Source organism: Mesoplodon mirus (assembly GCF_964341445.2).
Source record: "Mesoplodon mirus genome assembly, chromosome: 11".
Lineage (NCBI taxonomy): Eukaryota > Metazoa > Chordata > Mammalia > Artiodactyla > Ziphiidae > Mesoplodon > Mesoplodon mirus.
This window is the reverse complement of record NC_138987.1, coordinates 4,088,461-4,107,518: the sequence shown is the minus strand read 5'-3', so window position 1 is coordinate 4,107,518 and position 19,058 is coordinate 4,088,461. Positions and strand designations below refer to the sequence as shown.

The window sequence follows — 19,058 nt, the reverse complement described above, 5'->3', positions numbered from 1 at the left end:
CGTTTTGTGGCCCCTCCAACAATAATAATTCAGCCTCTATCCGTGGACCTCTGTGAGCACTATGGGATCCAGCACCATCGGCCAAGAGAGCTGGGAGAGTCTCACCCACCCATGCATTGGGTACCAAGCATACAGACCTATTCCTAGCTGTGGACCCTGCAGTAGCCCACGAACTGGCTCCAGCCCCTCTCAGCCACCATCTGGGAGCCTCAGTCAACACTGTCTTTCACAGTCACCACAGATGACAGAGCCTTTGTGGAAGTACAGGTTTCCAGAGAAGTTCCAGCACATTGTTACAGGAAAAAAATATGAGTTTGGATACACTGAAGAGGAGTACTGAATCATGAGCTGCATGACTAGGGGTGGGAAGGGGCTGGGAGAGTGGCAAATGGGACTCTTGGAGGACATTAAAGGGACACAGATCTCACTAACTTCTTTGCAAACTCCATCAAAATACATAAAGAACTTTTACAAACTAATTACAGAAAGACAAAAGAACTCAAAATAGGTATATTTAAAATGGTTAATTCACACAGGAAGAAAGCCAAATGGCCAATAAACATAGAAAATATGTTCAATATCATTTGTAATCAGAGAAAGGCCAATCAAAAGAGAGAAAAACCATTTCACAGCTATCAAACTGACAATGACTAGTAAGTGTGATAACGTTTTCAGACTCTGGAAAAGTTAACAAAAGGCCTTCAGCAATCCAAGGGATCTTTAGTCAAGAAAAACAGCTGAATTTCAGGAAGAACAGAGGACTCTGTGGTGTTTTAAATACCACAGTCCCACCCCCGGCTCCCCAGCAGCCTTGGTACTGATAGCAGAGTGAGCAGAACAGGAATGGGGTTCCTTCCAAGCCTCATTCTCAAAGAGGAGTCATCATTTCACCTCTATGGTGCTTCCCTGGAAGAGTCTACTTGAAAGGCTTATCTATTAGACCTCACCCAAGCTCCTTTCTGGGATGTTTGCCAAACGTTTTAACCTAACAGTTGTTTGAGAGGATGGAAAGCAGTTGGGACAAACAACAGACAAATCAAAAAGTTAAGCAAAAGCTGAGGAATGAGATATCCACAGGGGCTTGAAAAGCTCAGACATATTCTTGGGAAGCTAGAAGGCCATGCACATGTTCAACAAAGACTGGAGAAGGCCCTAAGCTCTCACTTCTGATTGACCTTGAGGTTCTTTGCAAGCAGAAGGTGAAGGCTAGGGCAGAGCTGTAAGCTAACTGGCTGAGCGCTGGGGGTCTCAGCTTGCACTTGCACGAAGAGTTCCTCGACAAAGATCAAGACTTACTGGTTCTAGGGATTTAAGAAGTCTCTGACCACTAACTAACCAAGTAGAGACTTCAGTGGCCACGCATGACAAAGATACAGACTTTATAGAATGAGTTCAGAAATGTTACAAACAACAACAAACCCTGGAGAACCTGATACCCAGAATTGCCATGTGACATTATTTGAACAGTCCAGTTTTCAACAAAAAATTACAAGACATGAAGAAGAGCAAAAAAGGATAACCCATGGGGAGGAGGGGGGAGCAATTAATAGAAACTGTCCCTGAAGAATCCCAGACATTGGACTTACTAGACAAAGACTTTAAATCAGCTATTTTAAATCTGTACAAAGAACTAAAGGAAAGTGTGAAAACAACGTCTCACCAAGTACAGAATTTATCAAATAGCGAATATCAAAAAGAGAAAGAAAGGTGTATTTCACTTAAAATACAGATGTCAAAGAAGAAAACAACTGCAACAAAAAACTTACTGTGTAGCCTTAACTATGTCCCACGTGCTGTAATCATCAATATGAGTTTTCCGTCCGAGGGGTTCACCATATCCATGGCTATAATGGCTTTGAGGTTTGATTTCCTGTTGAAGAAAAAGAATTACACAGAGATAAGAATTGAGAAATGAAGTATGAAAATATTTCAGTATTTTACTATTGCTTTTGTGCTGTTTGAAGAATGTTTGTTATTTAAAAGATTAAGTTTAACCTTATGCTGAAGTCTGTACTCTTTGGAGAAAAAGCATGTTCAAACAGATCTACCCCCTTATACACACTCTCAAAACAGAAAAGCTACAAAACTGCAAATCAGTGACAAATCAGTAACTGAAATTCATCTTTAGCTCCACAGAACTCTACTTTTTCAGCAAATCAACTCTCATTCTCTCAGACCAATTTTTCTACTATTCCAGCATAACCCCCTAGCTCTAACACTCTACTTCAAAACTTTCATCACATGCCAAATAAAAACTAAGGTCCTAAAAAAGGAACCCAGGGATATTATTCTATTATTCTCAGATATCACCTTTTCTTATACTCCTTCATGCTGAGGACTTGTTAAGGCATCTACTATTAGGTGAATAAAGAACAATAGGGCATTCTAATAAAACGTAAATCTGCTTGAGTAGTTCTAAAAATGTCAACACCCTTAAAGAAACTAATTTTTATATAAAAATTTAATTAAACAGCTTTATAGAATATTACATCCATTTAAAACTTATATGCTATGTGCAATTTTCTATTTAAAATACAAAATTTTCTATGCATAGTCAGCTTCCTCAATATAGCACTAAGGTACAATTACTTCTTTTATACAAAAACAGAAAAATTGAGCATGTTTGGTTCTACTACCATCCATTCAAATTTCTATGATTCTGATATTTTTCTCTTACAGGCACACACACATAAATGAAAGGATAAGGCATAACAAGATATTTGGAGAGAATTAAATCCTTAGAACAATTCATTCTCTCTTGGCCACTGATATTTAATAATACAAATTTATGGTATTTCATTGGAGAAAAAAGTCTATTATCTTTAGCTCACTCTAGCCATTTAATCTATGTGGAAAATTCCAATACTGATTTGTTTGAACCATACATTTAGAAGACTATCAACAATATTACTGAATATTTTCAACAATAGGGAATTTAAAAGTTTCACAAAAGCAAATTCAGCTTAGTATATAACCTTTCCTTATGAAAATGCCACCGCCAACATTAAAATACCACTGTAATAATCATAAATCCACATTTGCAGAAGAAAGAAAATAGACATCAGTCTTAAGCCAAGATTCACAACATATTACACATACTGCATATAATTTACTAAGTGATTTTTTTGAGAGATTGTTCTTAGACTCCATTAAAATAGAACTGGTTAAATATGAACACAAGCAGGTATAGTATTTTGGGTGTATGAAACACTCTGAATAATTGATGAAGCTAACCAATACATAAGACTTACCCAATGTAATTTTTTAAAACTTTTCTATTTAATTTCTCCATTGAACTCCAGTTCTCAACTTCTCTATGCTCTATATTCAGTGGAGCAAGATAAAAGAAAGACATTTCTCAGATCAGTAGCACTTCCTTTTTTTCTAAATTTTTTCTGATATTATTCTCCCCTACCATAAGGAAAATAACCTTTTAAACTTTCGATTCTGACTTTTTCTATTAGGACCATAAGACATCTGAAGGAAAATAAAAACCTGGCCATAGTTTACAAGCAGAATGGAGTAAAATGTCCAACAAAACATGTACTGAAAGTCTGCTATAAACAAAGCCCTCGGGCTTCCCTGGTGGCGCAGTGGTTGAGAGTCTGCCTGCCGATGCAGGCGACACGGGTTCGTGTCCCGGTCCGGGAAGATCCCACATGCCGTGGAGCGGCTGGGCCCGTGAGCCATGGCCGCTGAGCCTGCGCGTCCGGAGCCTGTGCTCTGCAACAGGAGAGGCCACAACAGTGAGAGGCCCGTGTAAAGCAAAAAAAAAAAAACAAAGCCCTCTACAATGTACTGGGACCCCAAGCCAGGACAGGGTAAAGCTAGTGCAAAGTTTAAGAGAGTGCCAAAACACTCCATAATCAAGATTTTTTAAATCTTAATGAATTATCTTTTAAAAATCAAAACAGGGCTTCCCTGGTGGCGCAGTGGTTGAGAGTCTGCCTGCCGATGCAGGCGACACGGGTTCGTGTCCCGGTCCGGGAAGATCCCACATGCCGTGGAGCGGCTGGGCCCGTGAGCCATGGCCGCTGAGCCTGCGCGTCCGGAGCCTGTGCTCTGCAACAGGAGAGGCCACAACAGTGAGAGGCCCGTGTAAAGCAAAAAAAAAAAAACAAAGCCCTCTACAATGTACTGGGACCCCAAGCCAGGACAGGGTAAAGCTAGTGCAAAGTTTAAGAGAGTGCCAAAACACTCCATAATCAAGATTTTTTAAATCTTAATGAATTATCTTTTAAAAATCAAAACCGGGCTTCCTTGGTGGCGCAGTGGTTGAGAGTCCGCCTGCCGATGCAGGGGACACGGGTTCGTGCCCCGGTCTGGGAGGATCCCACATGCCGCGGAGCTCCTGGGCCCGTGAGCCATGGCCGCTGAGCCTGCGCGTCCGGAGCCTGTGCTCCGCGGCGGGAGAGGCCACGGCAGTGAGAGGCCCGCGTACCACAAAAAAAATAAATAAAATAAAAAATTAAATAAATAAATAAACTCAAAACAAAACAAATCCTAAACAGAAACACTGTAAATATAGACAGCAGTAGTATTGCTCATGTTTCCTTTTGTATCAGGCTCCACTGTGGCTTGAAGCAGTACTGCAAACCAATATGCAAATACCAAATATGGTCTCTTGCCCTCAAGGCCTTTACAATCCAAAATGGAAGGACAAAGTAGATAAGAAACATAAGTCAAAGATTAGAAGCAAGAGCTAAGTTAAAACTTAAATAAAGACAACATGAGGGCCAAAAAGTAGTAACATAACTTTAAAAACTATTTCAATATGAAAATCTGCTAGGGCAAACTGCTGTTCTTTTTTACTAAGGACAAATAGGTTGCTTTTACAGGCAAATAACAAGTATTCATTAAATAAAAAATAAATCTCTTTTAAAGCTTACTACTGTAATGCTTTCATGTGATTTTAGTTTTATTTGTATCCCCAGAGACCTGTTATCATATATAATGATTAAACTGTATTCTCAGTTTACCTACCGTCCATTTTGCCCCACTGACAGTGCCAAATGTGATCTTCCAATGTACTAGAAATCAGACTTTTTTCCAGTAACATTTAAAAACTAAATGCATTTGTTTTACCACAATTATATGGTTTTTATTTGTTCACTTCTACTTTTTAGTAAAGGAAATATGATTTTTATAAAAGATGGCTTTACATATATCCTTAGAGTAATTTTCAAGAGGTACAGTTATTCCCACTAAAAAGGTAGAGGAAATGGTGTTTAAGCAAATCTCCAACCTGTTGTACTATTTTTTTTTTTAATTAATAACACGGACTTAAATTCTTTTTCTCACTTTTAATCACATTGGAAACTGATTCACCTCTAGAACTAGTACCCTGCCAATCTGACAAATGACAACACTCTCTATCAAGATAACCACCGCTATCACTAGGCCTAGAAATAACAGTTGTGATTTTTAAACTTTAAAAACATAAAATAAAAAATACTGTTAATGTAAATAAATATAACCTATAAATGTATAGATATTCATTTTTAATTATAAATTTGCTATTATACATCAGATAAATTTTCAACATACAAATATTTAATGACACTAAAATCCTATAATTTTTCCTTGATTTTAATGGGAACCAAGATGCAACTTAATTGATATCTCTGCCAAGGAAAGTAATACTAATTAAAAAATACATATGTAGGTCATTGTAACTTTTAAGAGTGCAGTAATTCCATTAGAAGCAGCATGGTATAATAGAAAAAGTCCTTCACTGAGAGGCTACTGACTTGAAAGTCTGCCATTCTCTTACCTAGGCTACAACCCAGCAAGGCAATTAACTATGGTAGGATTCAGGTCCCTCATTTGTAAAAAGAGGAGGATGAATAAGATCAGCTTAGAGTTCCACCCAGGTGCCTCAAGGACCAACATCAGGGCACCAAAGAGCTTGATAGTTTCAGCTCTACTCAATTCACTCCCTTCTTAAACAAAGCACTTTGTTATTTATTTAGCCTCTTTTCAGATACTGGGGCTTTACATAATATTTCTTTAATTAAAAAAAAAAAGATTCAACTCCTTTTTAAAACCACTAGATTAGAAGTCCTCCAAGATCCCTTCTAAGGCTAACATACAATGATTTTATATATTGGAATAAAGAAATTACAGCCACTAGAAGGATCCTTAAGGTACCTGAATTGACAGCCAAAGGTTTTTATAGCCCTAGGAGTTGCTGAAGAGAGCTAGAAGGAGAGAAAGCACCTCCAAAACCTGCTGCTCAAGTAGCAGACAGGAAGGAGAAGAGCTGGGACAAGCTCAGCTGCCATGCACTGCTGCTGAGAGAAATCACTACGATAAAGCTCACACTTATACGGCAGATACAGGCAAACTCTGGATGGCATATCAGGATGATAAGGCTCCATAATGCGTGTTTATTCACATGCCTGGATGGAATTATATAACCAATAAACTAGTTAGCAAGTGTCTGTGTGCAATCTAGTTAATACAATCTAGTTAACTTTTAAAAAAATACTAGACCTATTAATCTTTAGTTTACATTCATTTAAAACAAAGAGGGAGGCAGCACTGACCAAAGAATCTACGGCAGGGGTCCCCAAGCCCTGGGCTGTGGACTGCTACGGAACCGGGCCACACAGAAGGTGGAGAGCAGTGGGCAAGGGAGCAAAGCTTCATCCGCCGCCCCCATCACTGCATTACCGCCTGAACCATCCCCCCTTCCAGGCCATGGAAAAACTCTTCCACAAAACCGGTCCCCGGTGCCAAAAAGGTTGGGGACCCCTGCTCTATGGCGCAGTACTTTATTACCAACCAAATAGAGATGTTTAATAAGTGCTCTATAAGAAAAGGTGCTCCAAGAATCGGTTCTATGGTAGAGTATATCTGAAAGAGCAAACATGCAAGAGTAAGTTCAGGAAGATTCAGAAAGAAGGGTAATGGCAGGGACTTGCCCTGCCATTAATTACAATACATCAGAAAGCAAACTAAAGAAAAAATGGGAGTACCGCAGTGATAAACAGGGCAGTGGAATAGAGCCTGAAGAATGAGAATTAGAATCAGGAGGCAAAGACATATTATTCAGTAAATGGTATAAATGGACAACTGGCTAGACATTTGGGATAAAAAAAAAATTCAACAGGCTCCAACATAGAAGGGTGATGATGTGCTTGGCAGAAAGACACTAACAAATACAGCCAAGGATATAGTTTCTTTAATGGCATATGATACTGAAACTTGTCTGAAAAAGCAGGGCCACACAAAGCAGAATTCAGAGCAGCATGCTCCCAGGTGGAAGCTTCCCAGGTCAGCAACACATCCCATGAGACCATACAGGGAGATGCCTATACCATTCTCCTGGTGAGAGAAGCATGCACCCTCCTGTTCTGGGGAGGCTTTGTGCCACTCTGGACTCTCCTGACTGTTTTGGAGACTCTGACCGTATGTCTGGTGCTCACCAGGTCTAAGTAACTTGTTCAAAACAGCTCTAGGACTTAACCTGAATGTTTAATGAAAGACCAGTTAGAGTGCAGATCAATTTCCCAGGCTTCCTAGAGAAGTGACTACCCGGCAGGACCAGGCCTCAGTCGAGGACTCTTCCTGTAAGATTCCCATCTCACTCCTTATATTAGATAACTTCCAGTCAGGTCAAAGATTTAAATGTAAGAATATCAGTAATAACAGTCCTAATGTTTAAAAAAGGCTCTGAGAAAAAGCATGAGTAACAACACATTGAAAAATGGGCAAAGAATATGAAGATAATTCAAAGAGGGCAAAATACAATGGCAAATATAGGTATGAAAAGATGCTGTAATTCTCAATATAAATGCATTTCCAAACAGAGAGAGAAAGAGAGAGAGAGCACAAAATCAATTCAATAAAATTCTAGGGCACATACATGTTACCTACAAGACACATGTTACCTGCCTGCCTTTGGTGCATTAACCCATAAATATACACAGGTGAATAAGCAAACCAATAGGGCTTAACCATATGCTTGTAACCTGCACTGTGCAAATGTCTGCTGTCAGGTATCATTCTAACAGGTTGGACTCTGAATCAAGAAGCGAATTGTATTTAATTATATAATTTTGAGCTTCTCAAATTTAATTCCATTAAATGTATATGATGAAACTAAAACAATATAAAGTGTTGTTGACAAGAAGAAAGAAAAAAAGTCTCTATACATAATTGACTCATTTTCAAGTCCTAGCCAAAACTGATGAGCCAAATGTGAGACCTTCTTAAAACCTAGGTAGTAATGAACTAAATTCTAGGAATACCATAAGGATTTTTAAAAAGGAATATATAATGAGAGGACAGCATAAGCATTAAACATATGACCAAATGAACAATGAAAGATAAGGAAAAGCAGTAGCCACTACAAAATTATAAAATAACTTTCTTTTAAAACGTATTTAATTAATAGTGCCAGCAAATGGCACTACACTCAAGACAGCATTTCTTGCTAATCTATTTGATGTACCCTCTTTAAGGGAAGATTGGACAAAAATGATTTGGTAATATAATGGAAAGATTTCAAATCAATTTTTTCAGTAAGTAAGAAGTCTCTGCTATATTATATGCTCTGCTGTGGTCCCCAGTCCCTGGCTAACAGTATGTGATGTTTGCTTTTAAAAAAGAGAGGCCAACTTGAGGCATAGGTAGGTTCTCTTTATGTTGTAGGACCACCACTGTCTCAATCCAAACTATCAAATTCACTTTGCTTGCTTCCAACAAATTTTAGACAAGGAAAATGTTCATCACCTTCTAGCTTCACTAAAAACTGGTTTTCACTTCATTTCCTTCTAGTATTAATCTATACGTATATACATACTTGTAACAATAAATCTGGCACACTTTTTTTTCCTTCCACAGACATTTGATGAACAAATATGCCTATATGTATATTTTTCTCCCTCTCCTTAAAAAAAAAAAAACAAAAAGAAAGAAAAGAAGACTTCCGGGTAAGATGGCGGAAGAGTAAGACGCGGAGATCACCTTCCTCCCCACAGATACACCAGAAATATAGCTACACGTGGAACAACCCCTACAGAACACCTACTGAACGCTGGCAGAAGACCCCAGACCTCCCAAAAGGCAAGAAACCCCCCACATACCTGGGTAGGGCAAAGCGGAGAGATTCCTACACAGAGGATCGGTGCCGAGCGGCACTCACCAGCCCGAGAGGCTTGTCTGCTCGCCCGCCGGGGCGCGCAGCGCTGGAAGCTGAGGCTCGGGCTTCGGTCAGAGCGCAGGGAGAGGACTGGGGCTGGCGGCGAGAACTCAGCCTGAAGGGGGCTAATGTGCCACAGCTAGCCGGGAGGGAGTCCGGGAAAACTCTGGAGCTGCCGAAGAGGCAAGAGACTTTTTCTTCCCTCTTGGTTTCCTGGTGCGTGAGGAGAGGGGATTAAGAGCGCTGCTTAAAGGGGCTCCACAGACGGGCGCGAGTCGCGACTGAAAGCGCGGAGCCCAGTGACGGGCGTGGGACGCTGGGGCTGCTGCTGCCGCCGCCAAGAAGCCTGTGTGCGAGCGCAGGTCACTGTCCACACCGCCCTTCCGGGAGCCTGTGCAGCCCGCCACTGCCGGGGTCCTGGGATCCAGGGACGGCTTCCCTGGGAGAACGCACGGCGCGCCTCGGGCTGCTGCAACGTCACACCGGCCTCTGCCGCTGCAGGCTGGCCCCGCCTCCGTGCCCCTCCCTGCCCCCCGGCCTGAGTGAGCCAGAGTCCCCGAAGCGGCTGCTCCTTTAACCCTGTCCTGTCTGAGCGAAGAACAGACGCCCTCCGGCGACCTACATGGAGGGGCGGGGCCAAATCCAAAGCTGAGACCCGGGAGCTGTGAGAACAAAGAAGAGAAAGGGAAACCTCTCCCAGCAGCCTCAGAAGCAGCGGATTAAAGCTCCACAATCAACTTGATGTACCCTGCATCTGTGGAATACATGAATAGACAACGAATCATCCCAAATTGAGGAGCCAGGAGGCAGTGCTGTGCCTCTGAGGTGGGAGTGCCAACTTCAGGACACTGGTCCACAAGAGACCTCCCAGCTCCACATAATATCAAACGGCGAAAATCTTCCAGAGATCTCCATCTCAACACCAGCACCCAGCTTCACTCAACGACCAGCAAGCTACAGTGCTGGACACCCTATGCCAAACAACTACCAAGACAGGAACACAATGCCACCCATTAGCAGAGAGGCTGCCTAAAATCATAAAAAGTCCACAGACACCCCAAAACACACCACCAGACGTGGACCTGCCCACCAGAAAGACAAGATCCAGCCTCATCCACCAGAACACAGGCACTAGTCCCCTCCACCAGGAAGCCTACACAACCCACTGAACCAACCTTAGCCACTGGGGACAGACACCAAAAACAACGGGAACTACAAAGCTGCAGCCTGCAAAAAGGAGACCCCAAACACAGTAAGATAAGCAAAATGAGAAGACAGAAAAACACACAGCAGGAGAAGGAGCAATATAAAAACCCACCAGACGTAACAAATGAACAGGAAATAGGCAGTCTACCTGAAAAAGAAATCAGAATAATGATAGTAAAGATGATCCAAAATCTTGGAAATAGAAGAGACAAAATGCAAGAAACAGTTAACAAGGACCTAGAAGAACTAAAGATGAATCAAGCAACGATTAAAAACACAATAAATGAAATGAAAAATACTCTAGATGGGATCAATAGCAGAATAACTGAGGCAGAAGAACGGATAAGTGAGGTGGAAGATAAAATAGTGGAAATAACTACTGCAGAGCAGAATAGAGAAAAAAGAATGAAAAGAACTGAGGACAGTCTCAGAGACCTCTGGGACAACATTAAACACACCAACATTTGAACTATAGGGGTCCCAGAAGAAGAAATGAAAGAGAAAGGGACTGAGAAAATATTTGAAGAGATTATAGTTAAAAACTTCCCTAATATGGGAAAGGAAATAGTCAAATCCAGGAGGCACAGAGAGTCCCATACAGGATAAATCCAAGGAGAAATACGCCAAGACACATATTAATCAAACTGTCAAAAATTAAATACAAAGAAAACATATTAAAAGCAGCAAGGGAAAAACAACAAATAACACACAAGGGAATCCCCATAAGGTTAACAGCTGATCTTTCAGCAGAAACTCTGCAAGCCAGAAGGGACTGGCAGGACATATTTAAAGTGATGAAGGAGAAAAACCTGCAACCAAGATTACTCTACCCAGCGAGGATCTCATTCAGATTTGATGGAGAAATTAAAACGTTTACAGACAAGCAAAAGCTGAGAGAGTTCAGCACCACCAAACCAGCTTTACAACAAATGCTAAAGGAACTTCTCTAGGCAAGAAACACAACAGAAGGAAAAGACCTACAATAACGAACCCAAAACAATTAAGAAAATGGGAATAGGAACATACATATCGATAAATACCTTAAATGTAAATGGACTAAATGCTCCCACCAAAACACACAGATTGGCTGAATGGATACAAAAACAAGACTCATATATATGTTGTCTACAAGAGACCCACTTCAGACCTAGGGACACATACAGACTGAAAGTGAGGGGATGGAAAAAGATATTCCATGCACATGGAAATCAAAAGAAAGCTGGAGTAGCAATTCTCATATCAGACAAAATAGACTTTAAAATAGAGACGATTACAAGAGACAAAGGACACTACATAATGATCAAGGGATCGATCCAAGAAGAAGATATAACAATTGTAAATATTTATGCACCCAACACAGGAGCACCTCAATACATAAGGCAAATGCTAACAACCATAAAAGGGGAAATCAACAGTAACACAATCATAGTAGGGGACTTTAACACCCCACTTTCACCAATGGACAGATCATCCAAAATGAAAATAAATAAGGAGACACAAGCTTTAAATGATACATTAAACAGGATGGACTTAATCGATATTTATAGGACATCCATTCCAAAAACAACAGAATACACATTTTTCTCAAGTGCTCATGGAACATTCTCCAGGATAGATCATATCTTGGGTCACAAATCTTGCCTTGGTAAATTTAAGAAAATTGAAATCGTATCAAGTATCTTTTCCAACCACAACACTATGAGACTAGATATCAATTACAGGAAAAGATCTGTAAAAAATGCAAACACATGGAGGCTAAACAATACACTACTTAATCACAAAGTGATCACTAAAGAAATCAAAGAGGAAATCAAAAAATACCTAGAAACAAATGACAATGGAGACACAACGACCCAAAACCTATGGGATGCAGCAAAAGCAGTTCTAAGAGGGAAGTTTATAGCAATACAACCCTACCTTAAGAAACAGGAAACATCTCAAATAAACAACCTAACCTTGCCATCTAAAGCAATTAGAGAAAGAAGAACAAAAACATCCCAAAGTTAGCAGAAGGAAAGAAATCATAAAAATCAGATCAGAAATAAATGAAAGAAGAAATGAAGGAAACGGTAGCAAAGATCAATAACACTAAAAGCTGGTTCTTTGAGAAGATAAACAAAATTGATAAACCATGAACCAGACTCAGCAAGAAAAAAAGGGAGAAGACTCAAATCAATAGAATTAGAAATGAAAAAGGAGAAGTAACAACTGACACTGCAGAAATACAAAGGATCATGAGAGATTACTACAAACAACTCTATGCCAATAAAATGGACAACCTGGAAGAAATGGACAAATTCTTAGAGAAGCACAACCTTCCAAGACTGAATCAGGAAGAAATAGAAAATATGAACAGACCAATCACAAGCACTGAAATTGAAACTGTAATTAAAAATCTTCCAACAAACAAAAGCCCAGGACCAGATGGCTTCACAGGCGAATTCTACCAAACATTTAGAGAAGAGCTAACACCTATCCTTCTCAAACTCTTCCAAAATATAGCAGAGGGAGGAACACTCCCAAACTCATTCTGCGAGGCTACCATCACCCTGATACCAAAACCAGACAAGGATGTCACAAAGAAAGAAAACTACAGGCCAATATCACTGATGAACATAGATGCAAAAATCCTCAACAAAATACTAGCAAACAGAATTCAACAACACACTGAAAAGATTATACACAATGATCAAGTGGGATTTGTCCCAGGAATGGAAGCAGTCTTCAATATACACAAATCAATTAATGTGATACACCATATTAAAAACTGAAGAATAAAAACCATATGATCATCTCAATAGATGCAGAAAAAGCTTCTGACAAAATTCAATACCCATTTATGATAAAAACTCTCCAGAAAGTGGGCACAGAGGGAACCTACCTCAACATAATAAAGGCCATACATGACAAACCCACAGCAAACATCATTCTCAATAGTGAAAAAACTGAAAGCATTTCCTCTAAGATCAGGAACAAGACAAGGATGTCCACTCTCGCCACTCTTATTCAACATAGTTTGGAAGTCCTAGCCATGGCAATCAGACAAGAAAAAGAAATAAAAGGAATACAAATTGGAAAAGAAGAAGTAAAACTGTCACTGTTTGCAGTTGACATGATACTATACACAGAATATCCTAAAGATGCCACCAGAAAACTACTAGAGCTAATCAATGAATTTGGTAAAGTTACAGGATACAAAATTAATGCACAGAAATCTCTTGCATTCCTATACACTAACAACGAAAGATCAGAAAGAGAAATTAAGGAAATAATCCCCTTTACCACTGCAACAAAAAGAGTAAAATACCTAGAATAAGCCTACCTAAGGAGGCAAAAGACCTGTACTCCGAAAACTATAAGACACTGATGAAAGAAATTAAAGATGGCACAAAGAGATGGAGAGATATACCATGTTCTTGGATTGGAAGAATCAATATTGTGAAAATGACTATACTATCCAAAGCAATCTACAGAGTCAATGCAATCTCTATCAAATTGCCAATTGCATTCTTCACAGAAGTAGAACCAAAAATTTTACAATTTGTATGGAAACACAAAAGACCCTGAATAGCCAAAGCAATCTTGAGAAAGAAAAACAGAGCTGGAGGAATCAGGCTCCCCGACTTCAAACTATACTACAAAGCTACAGCAATCAAGACAGTATGGTACTGGCACAACAAGAGCAATATAGATCAATGGTACAGGATAGAAAGCCCAGAGGTAAACCCATGTACATATGGTCACCTAATTTATGACAAAGGAGGCAAGAATATAAAATGGAGAAAAGACAGCCTCTTCAATAAGTGGTGCTGGGAACACTGGACAGCTACATGTAAAAGAATGAAATTAGAACACTCCCTAACACCATACACAAAAATAAACTCAAAATGGATTAAAGACCTAAATGTAAGAGTGGATACTATAAAACTCTTAGGGGAAAACATAGGAAAAACACTCTTTGACATAAACCACAGCAAGATCTTTTTTGACCCACCTCCTACAGTAACAAAAATAAACAAATGAGACCTAATGAAACTTAAAAGCTTTTGCACAGCAAAGGAAACCATAAACAAGACCAAAAGACAACCCTCAGAATGGGAGAAAATATTTGCAAAGCAACGGACAAAGGATTAACCTCCAAAATATACAAACAGTTCATGGAGCTCAATGTCAGAAAAAACAACCCAATCAAAAAATGGGCAGGGCTTCCCTGGTGGCACGGTGGTTAAGAATCTGCCTGCCAATGCAGGGGACACAGGTTCAAGCCCTGGTCTGGGAAGATCCCACATGCTGCAGAGCAACTAAGCCCGAGTGCCACAACTACTGAGCCTGCGCTGTAGAGCCTGCGAGCCACAACTACTGAGCCTGTGTGCCACAACTACTGAAGCCTGTGTGCCTAGAGCCCGAGCTCCGCAACAAGAGAAGCCACCGCAATGAGAAGCCCGCGCACTGCAACAAAGAGTAGCCCCCCACTCACCATAACTAGAGAAAGCCCACGCACAGCAACAAAGACGCAATGCAGCCAAAAATAAATAAATAAAATAAGTAATTTTATTAAAAAAAAAATGGGTGGAAGACCTAAACAGACATCTCTTTAAGGAGGACAGACAAATGGCCAAGGGGCACATAAAAGGATGCTCAACATCACTAATTATTAGAGAAATGGAAATCAAAACTACCATGAGGTATCACCTCACACCAGTCAGAAGGGCCATCATCCAAAGATCTACAAACAATAAATGCTGGTGAGGATGTGAAGAAAAGAGAACCCTCTTGTACTGTTGGTGGGAATGTAAATTGATACAGCCACTATGGAGAACAGTATGGAGGTTCCTTAAAAAACTAAAAAGAGAACTACCATATGACCCAGCAGTCCCACTCCTGGGCATATACCCCGAGAAAACCATAACTCAAAAGGACATATGTACCCCAATGTTCATTGCAGCACTATTTACAATAGTCAGGACAAGAAAACAACCTAAATGTCCAATGACAGATGAATGGATAAAGAAGATGTGGTACATATATACAATGGAATATTACTCAGCCATAAAAAGAAATGAAATTGGGTCATTTGTAGAGAGGTGGATGGACCTAGAGTTTGTCATACAGAGTGAAGTAAGCCAGAAAGAGAAAAACAAATATCATATATTAACACATATATGTGGACTCTAGAAAAATGGTACAGATGAACCTATCTGCAGGGCAGGAATAGAGACACAGATGTAGAGAACAGACATATGGACACGGGGAGGAAAGGGAGGGTGGGATGAATTGGGAGATTAGGACTGCATATATACACTACCATGTGTAAAATAGATAGCTAGTGGGAACATGCTATAAAAGCACAGGAAGCTCAGCTCAGTGCTCTCTGACGACCTAGATGGGTGGGGTGGGGGGGTGGGAGGGAGGTCCAAGAGGGAGGGGATATAGGTATACATACAGCTGATTCACTTTATTGTACAGCAAAAACTAACACAACACAACATTGTAAAGCAGTTATAATCCAATAAAAAAAATTTTAAATAAATAAAATTTATATGCGAAAACAACTAAAACAGGCAAAATAATTTAAAAAAAAAAGAATTGTAGGAAGGAGTCTACTCAATTTCAAGACCTATTATATAGCTCCAATTATCAAGATTGTGTCGTACTGGCTGAGAGATAAACACACAGATCAATGAAACAGAAGACAGAACCCAGAAATAAAAACATACAAATATGCTCACCTGATCTTTGAAAACAATGTAAAAGCAATTCAATGGAGGAACGATAAGCTTTTCAACAAATAGTGCTGGAGTAGTTGGACATTTAAAGGGGGAGAAAAAATGAAGTTCAACCTAATTCTCACAATTTATACAAAATGTAATTCAAAATTGATCCTGAACTTAAACTTAAATGTTACATGTAAAACCATAAACTGTTTAAAAAAGAAAAAGGCAAAAAACTCTTGGATCTATAGCTAGGCAAAGAGATCTTAAACTTGACATAAAAAGCACAATCCATAAAAGAAAAAATTTATAAACTGAAATTCATCAAAATTTAAATTTATGCTCTGAGAAAGACCCTGTTATGAGGATGAACAGACAAGCTACAGACTGGGAGAAAATATTTGCAAACCACAACAAAAGACTAGTGTCTAGGGTACTAAAAACCAAAAATGAAAACACAAACTTCTCAAAACTCAACAGTAAAATAAACAATCCATTTTTTAAAAATTGGCAAAAGATACTGTTATGGGCTGAACTGTGTCCCCCCAAATCCATCTGTTGAAGCCCTAACTTCTAGTACCTCAGAATGTGAACGTACTTGGAGCTAGGCCCTTTACAGAGGGAATCAAGTTAAAATGAAGTCATCAGGGTGGGCCCTAATCCAGTGTGACTGGTGTCCTCAGAGGAAGAGAAAATTTGGACACACAGACACCAGAGATGCATATACACAATGGAGAAACCATGCTGAGGACACAGCAAGAGGGCTGCCATCTGTTAAGCAGAGTAAGACCTCAGAAGAAACCAAACCTGCCAACACGTTGTTCTTGGATTCCTAGCCTCCAGAACTGTGAGAAAATAAATTTCCATTATTTAAGCCACTCCATATGTGGTATTTTGTTATGGCAGCCCTGGCAAACTAATACAGACACACAGAGACATTTAACCCAGGAGGATATATAGATGGCAAATAAACACATGAAAACAAAGTCAGCATCATTAGCCATTAGGGAAATGTAAATTAATAACACAGTGACTTATCATCACATACCTATTACAATGGCCTAAGGAGATGCAGAGAGATCAGATTACTCATATACCGCTGGTTGTAATGTAAAATGTACAGCCACTCCAGAAAACAGGTTGACAGTTTCTTAAAAATATTAACACACAACTATCATATGACCCAGTAATTGCACTCCTGGGCATTTATCCTAGAGAAACAAAAGCTTATGTTTACACAAAGACCTTTACACAAATATTTAAAGCAGCTTTATTTATAATAACCAAGAACTGGAAACAACACAGATGTCCATCAATGGGTAAATAGTTAAATAAACTGTGGTACATCCAACATACTACCCAGTAATAAAAAGGAATGAACTACTGATACATGCTAAAACCTGGACGAATCTCCAAAGTATTACGCTGAATGAAAAAAGCCAGTCCCACAGGGATACACACAACACGATTCCAGTTAAATAACATTCTTAAAATTACAGAATTATAGAAATGGGAGAATAGATTGGTATGGGTACACACACAAAGCAATATGAAATATCTTTGTGGGGACAGAAATATTCTGTAACTTCACTGATTCAATATCAATCTCCTGGATGTCGTATTATAATTTTGCAAGGTGTTACCATTGGGAAAATCTGGGTAAAGGGTACACAGGATCTCTCTGCATTTTTTCTTACAACTACATATGAATCTACAATTATCTCCATATAAAAGATTTTAATTCAAAGAAAGTCATCAACTTAAACATTTAAAATATGTGCAACTTATAAATACAATATGTCTCAATAAAAATAGTTATGTAGTAAAAAATATTTTTAAAAGACATAAATTTTTAAAAAACTGTCCAGACCAGTGTTGTCCCACAACTTTCTGCAATTACTGATATATTCTATATTTCTGTGCCGTCTAAAACAGTAGTCACTAGCCACACATGGCTAATAAACACTTAAAATGTGACTAATATGACTGAAAAGCTCAATTTTTTATTTTATTCATTTTAATCAATTTAAATTTAAATAGCCACATGTCATTGGTGGCTACCATATTGGACAAGGCAGGTCTAGACATTACAAAGAATGGGAAAGATCATCATACGCTAAGATGAAACTATGGCCAAAGTGTATTCAGAAAAAATATAAATTGTATAACATTGTATGATACCATTTATGTAACAAAAACAAGGAAATAAATGTATATAAGTGTGTATATGAAATATACATTTATATATGCTTTTACCTTCTACTATATAGCCTTCTGTACTATTTAAATTTTTTTGACAATAATTCTGTGCTGCTTTCTTTTAAAAGCCAAAAGCCCATGCTAGAATTTAAATTTGATACCTTGATAATTCATATACTATTCAACAATACAAAATAAATCACATGTTAGGATATTTCAGAAAGTTTAAGTTTTTATTTGGTCTGCTAGATTCTAGTTTGTCAATTTTTTTCCCAAGTGTGGCCTTTTTTTGGACTTAGTAACATACAATTACCCACTGGAAAAAGGAGACAAATAAGGAAAAAATAAGTATAAATAATGGGAATTTACGAAATCAAGTTAATTAACTTCTTACATAAACAGCTGTAAGATCGGGATATTTATATCAAGTGTTCTATCAGAAAGCAAAATTTCCTTAGAAAATAATGTCTACAGTTTATTCATGATCATAGTTACAGAATTATGAATGAAGATTAATGAGTATTTATAATTACAGTGAAGGGAGATAAAATCTCCAAGGTAGAAATAGATTTAACAATCTGCTACAATTCTCTCTCATAACCTTGAACGGCAGAAAGAAAGATTACAAAACAGATGATAGCTAACTCTACGTGTCAAGTGCCGTTCTAAACTTTATGTAGAGGCAGGATTCCTCAGAATCAGATGCTGTTGATTGTAAGATGCACATAGTACTGTAGTATTTACCACTGAAAAAAATCCGTGCATAAGTGGATCCACACAGTGCAAACATGTGT

The 19,058-nt window shown here is 38.9% G+C and overlaps 1 protein-coding gene across 2 annotated transcripts in view; it reads right to left on the bottom strand.

The window, feature by feature from the left end:
* Nucleotides 1–19,058, bottom strand: part of ZDHHC17 (zDHHC palmitoyltransferase 17) — a 125,311-nt gene that overhangs the window by 97,525 nt on the left and 8,728 nt on the right. For both annotated transcript variants that reach the window (XM_082636341.1, XM_082636342.1), the window contains exon 2: nucleotides 1,767–1,870. In XM_082636341.1, coding sequence (XP_082492467.1) covers nucleotides 1,767–1,870 — 104 coding nt within the window. The remainder of the gene's footprint in view (nucleotides 1–1,766; nucleotides 1,871–19,058) is intronic.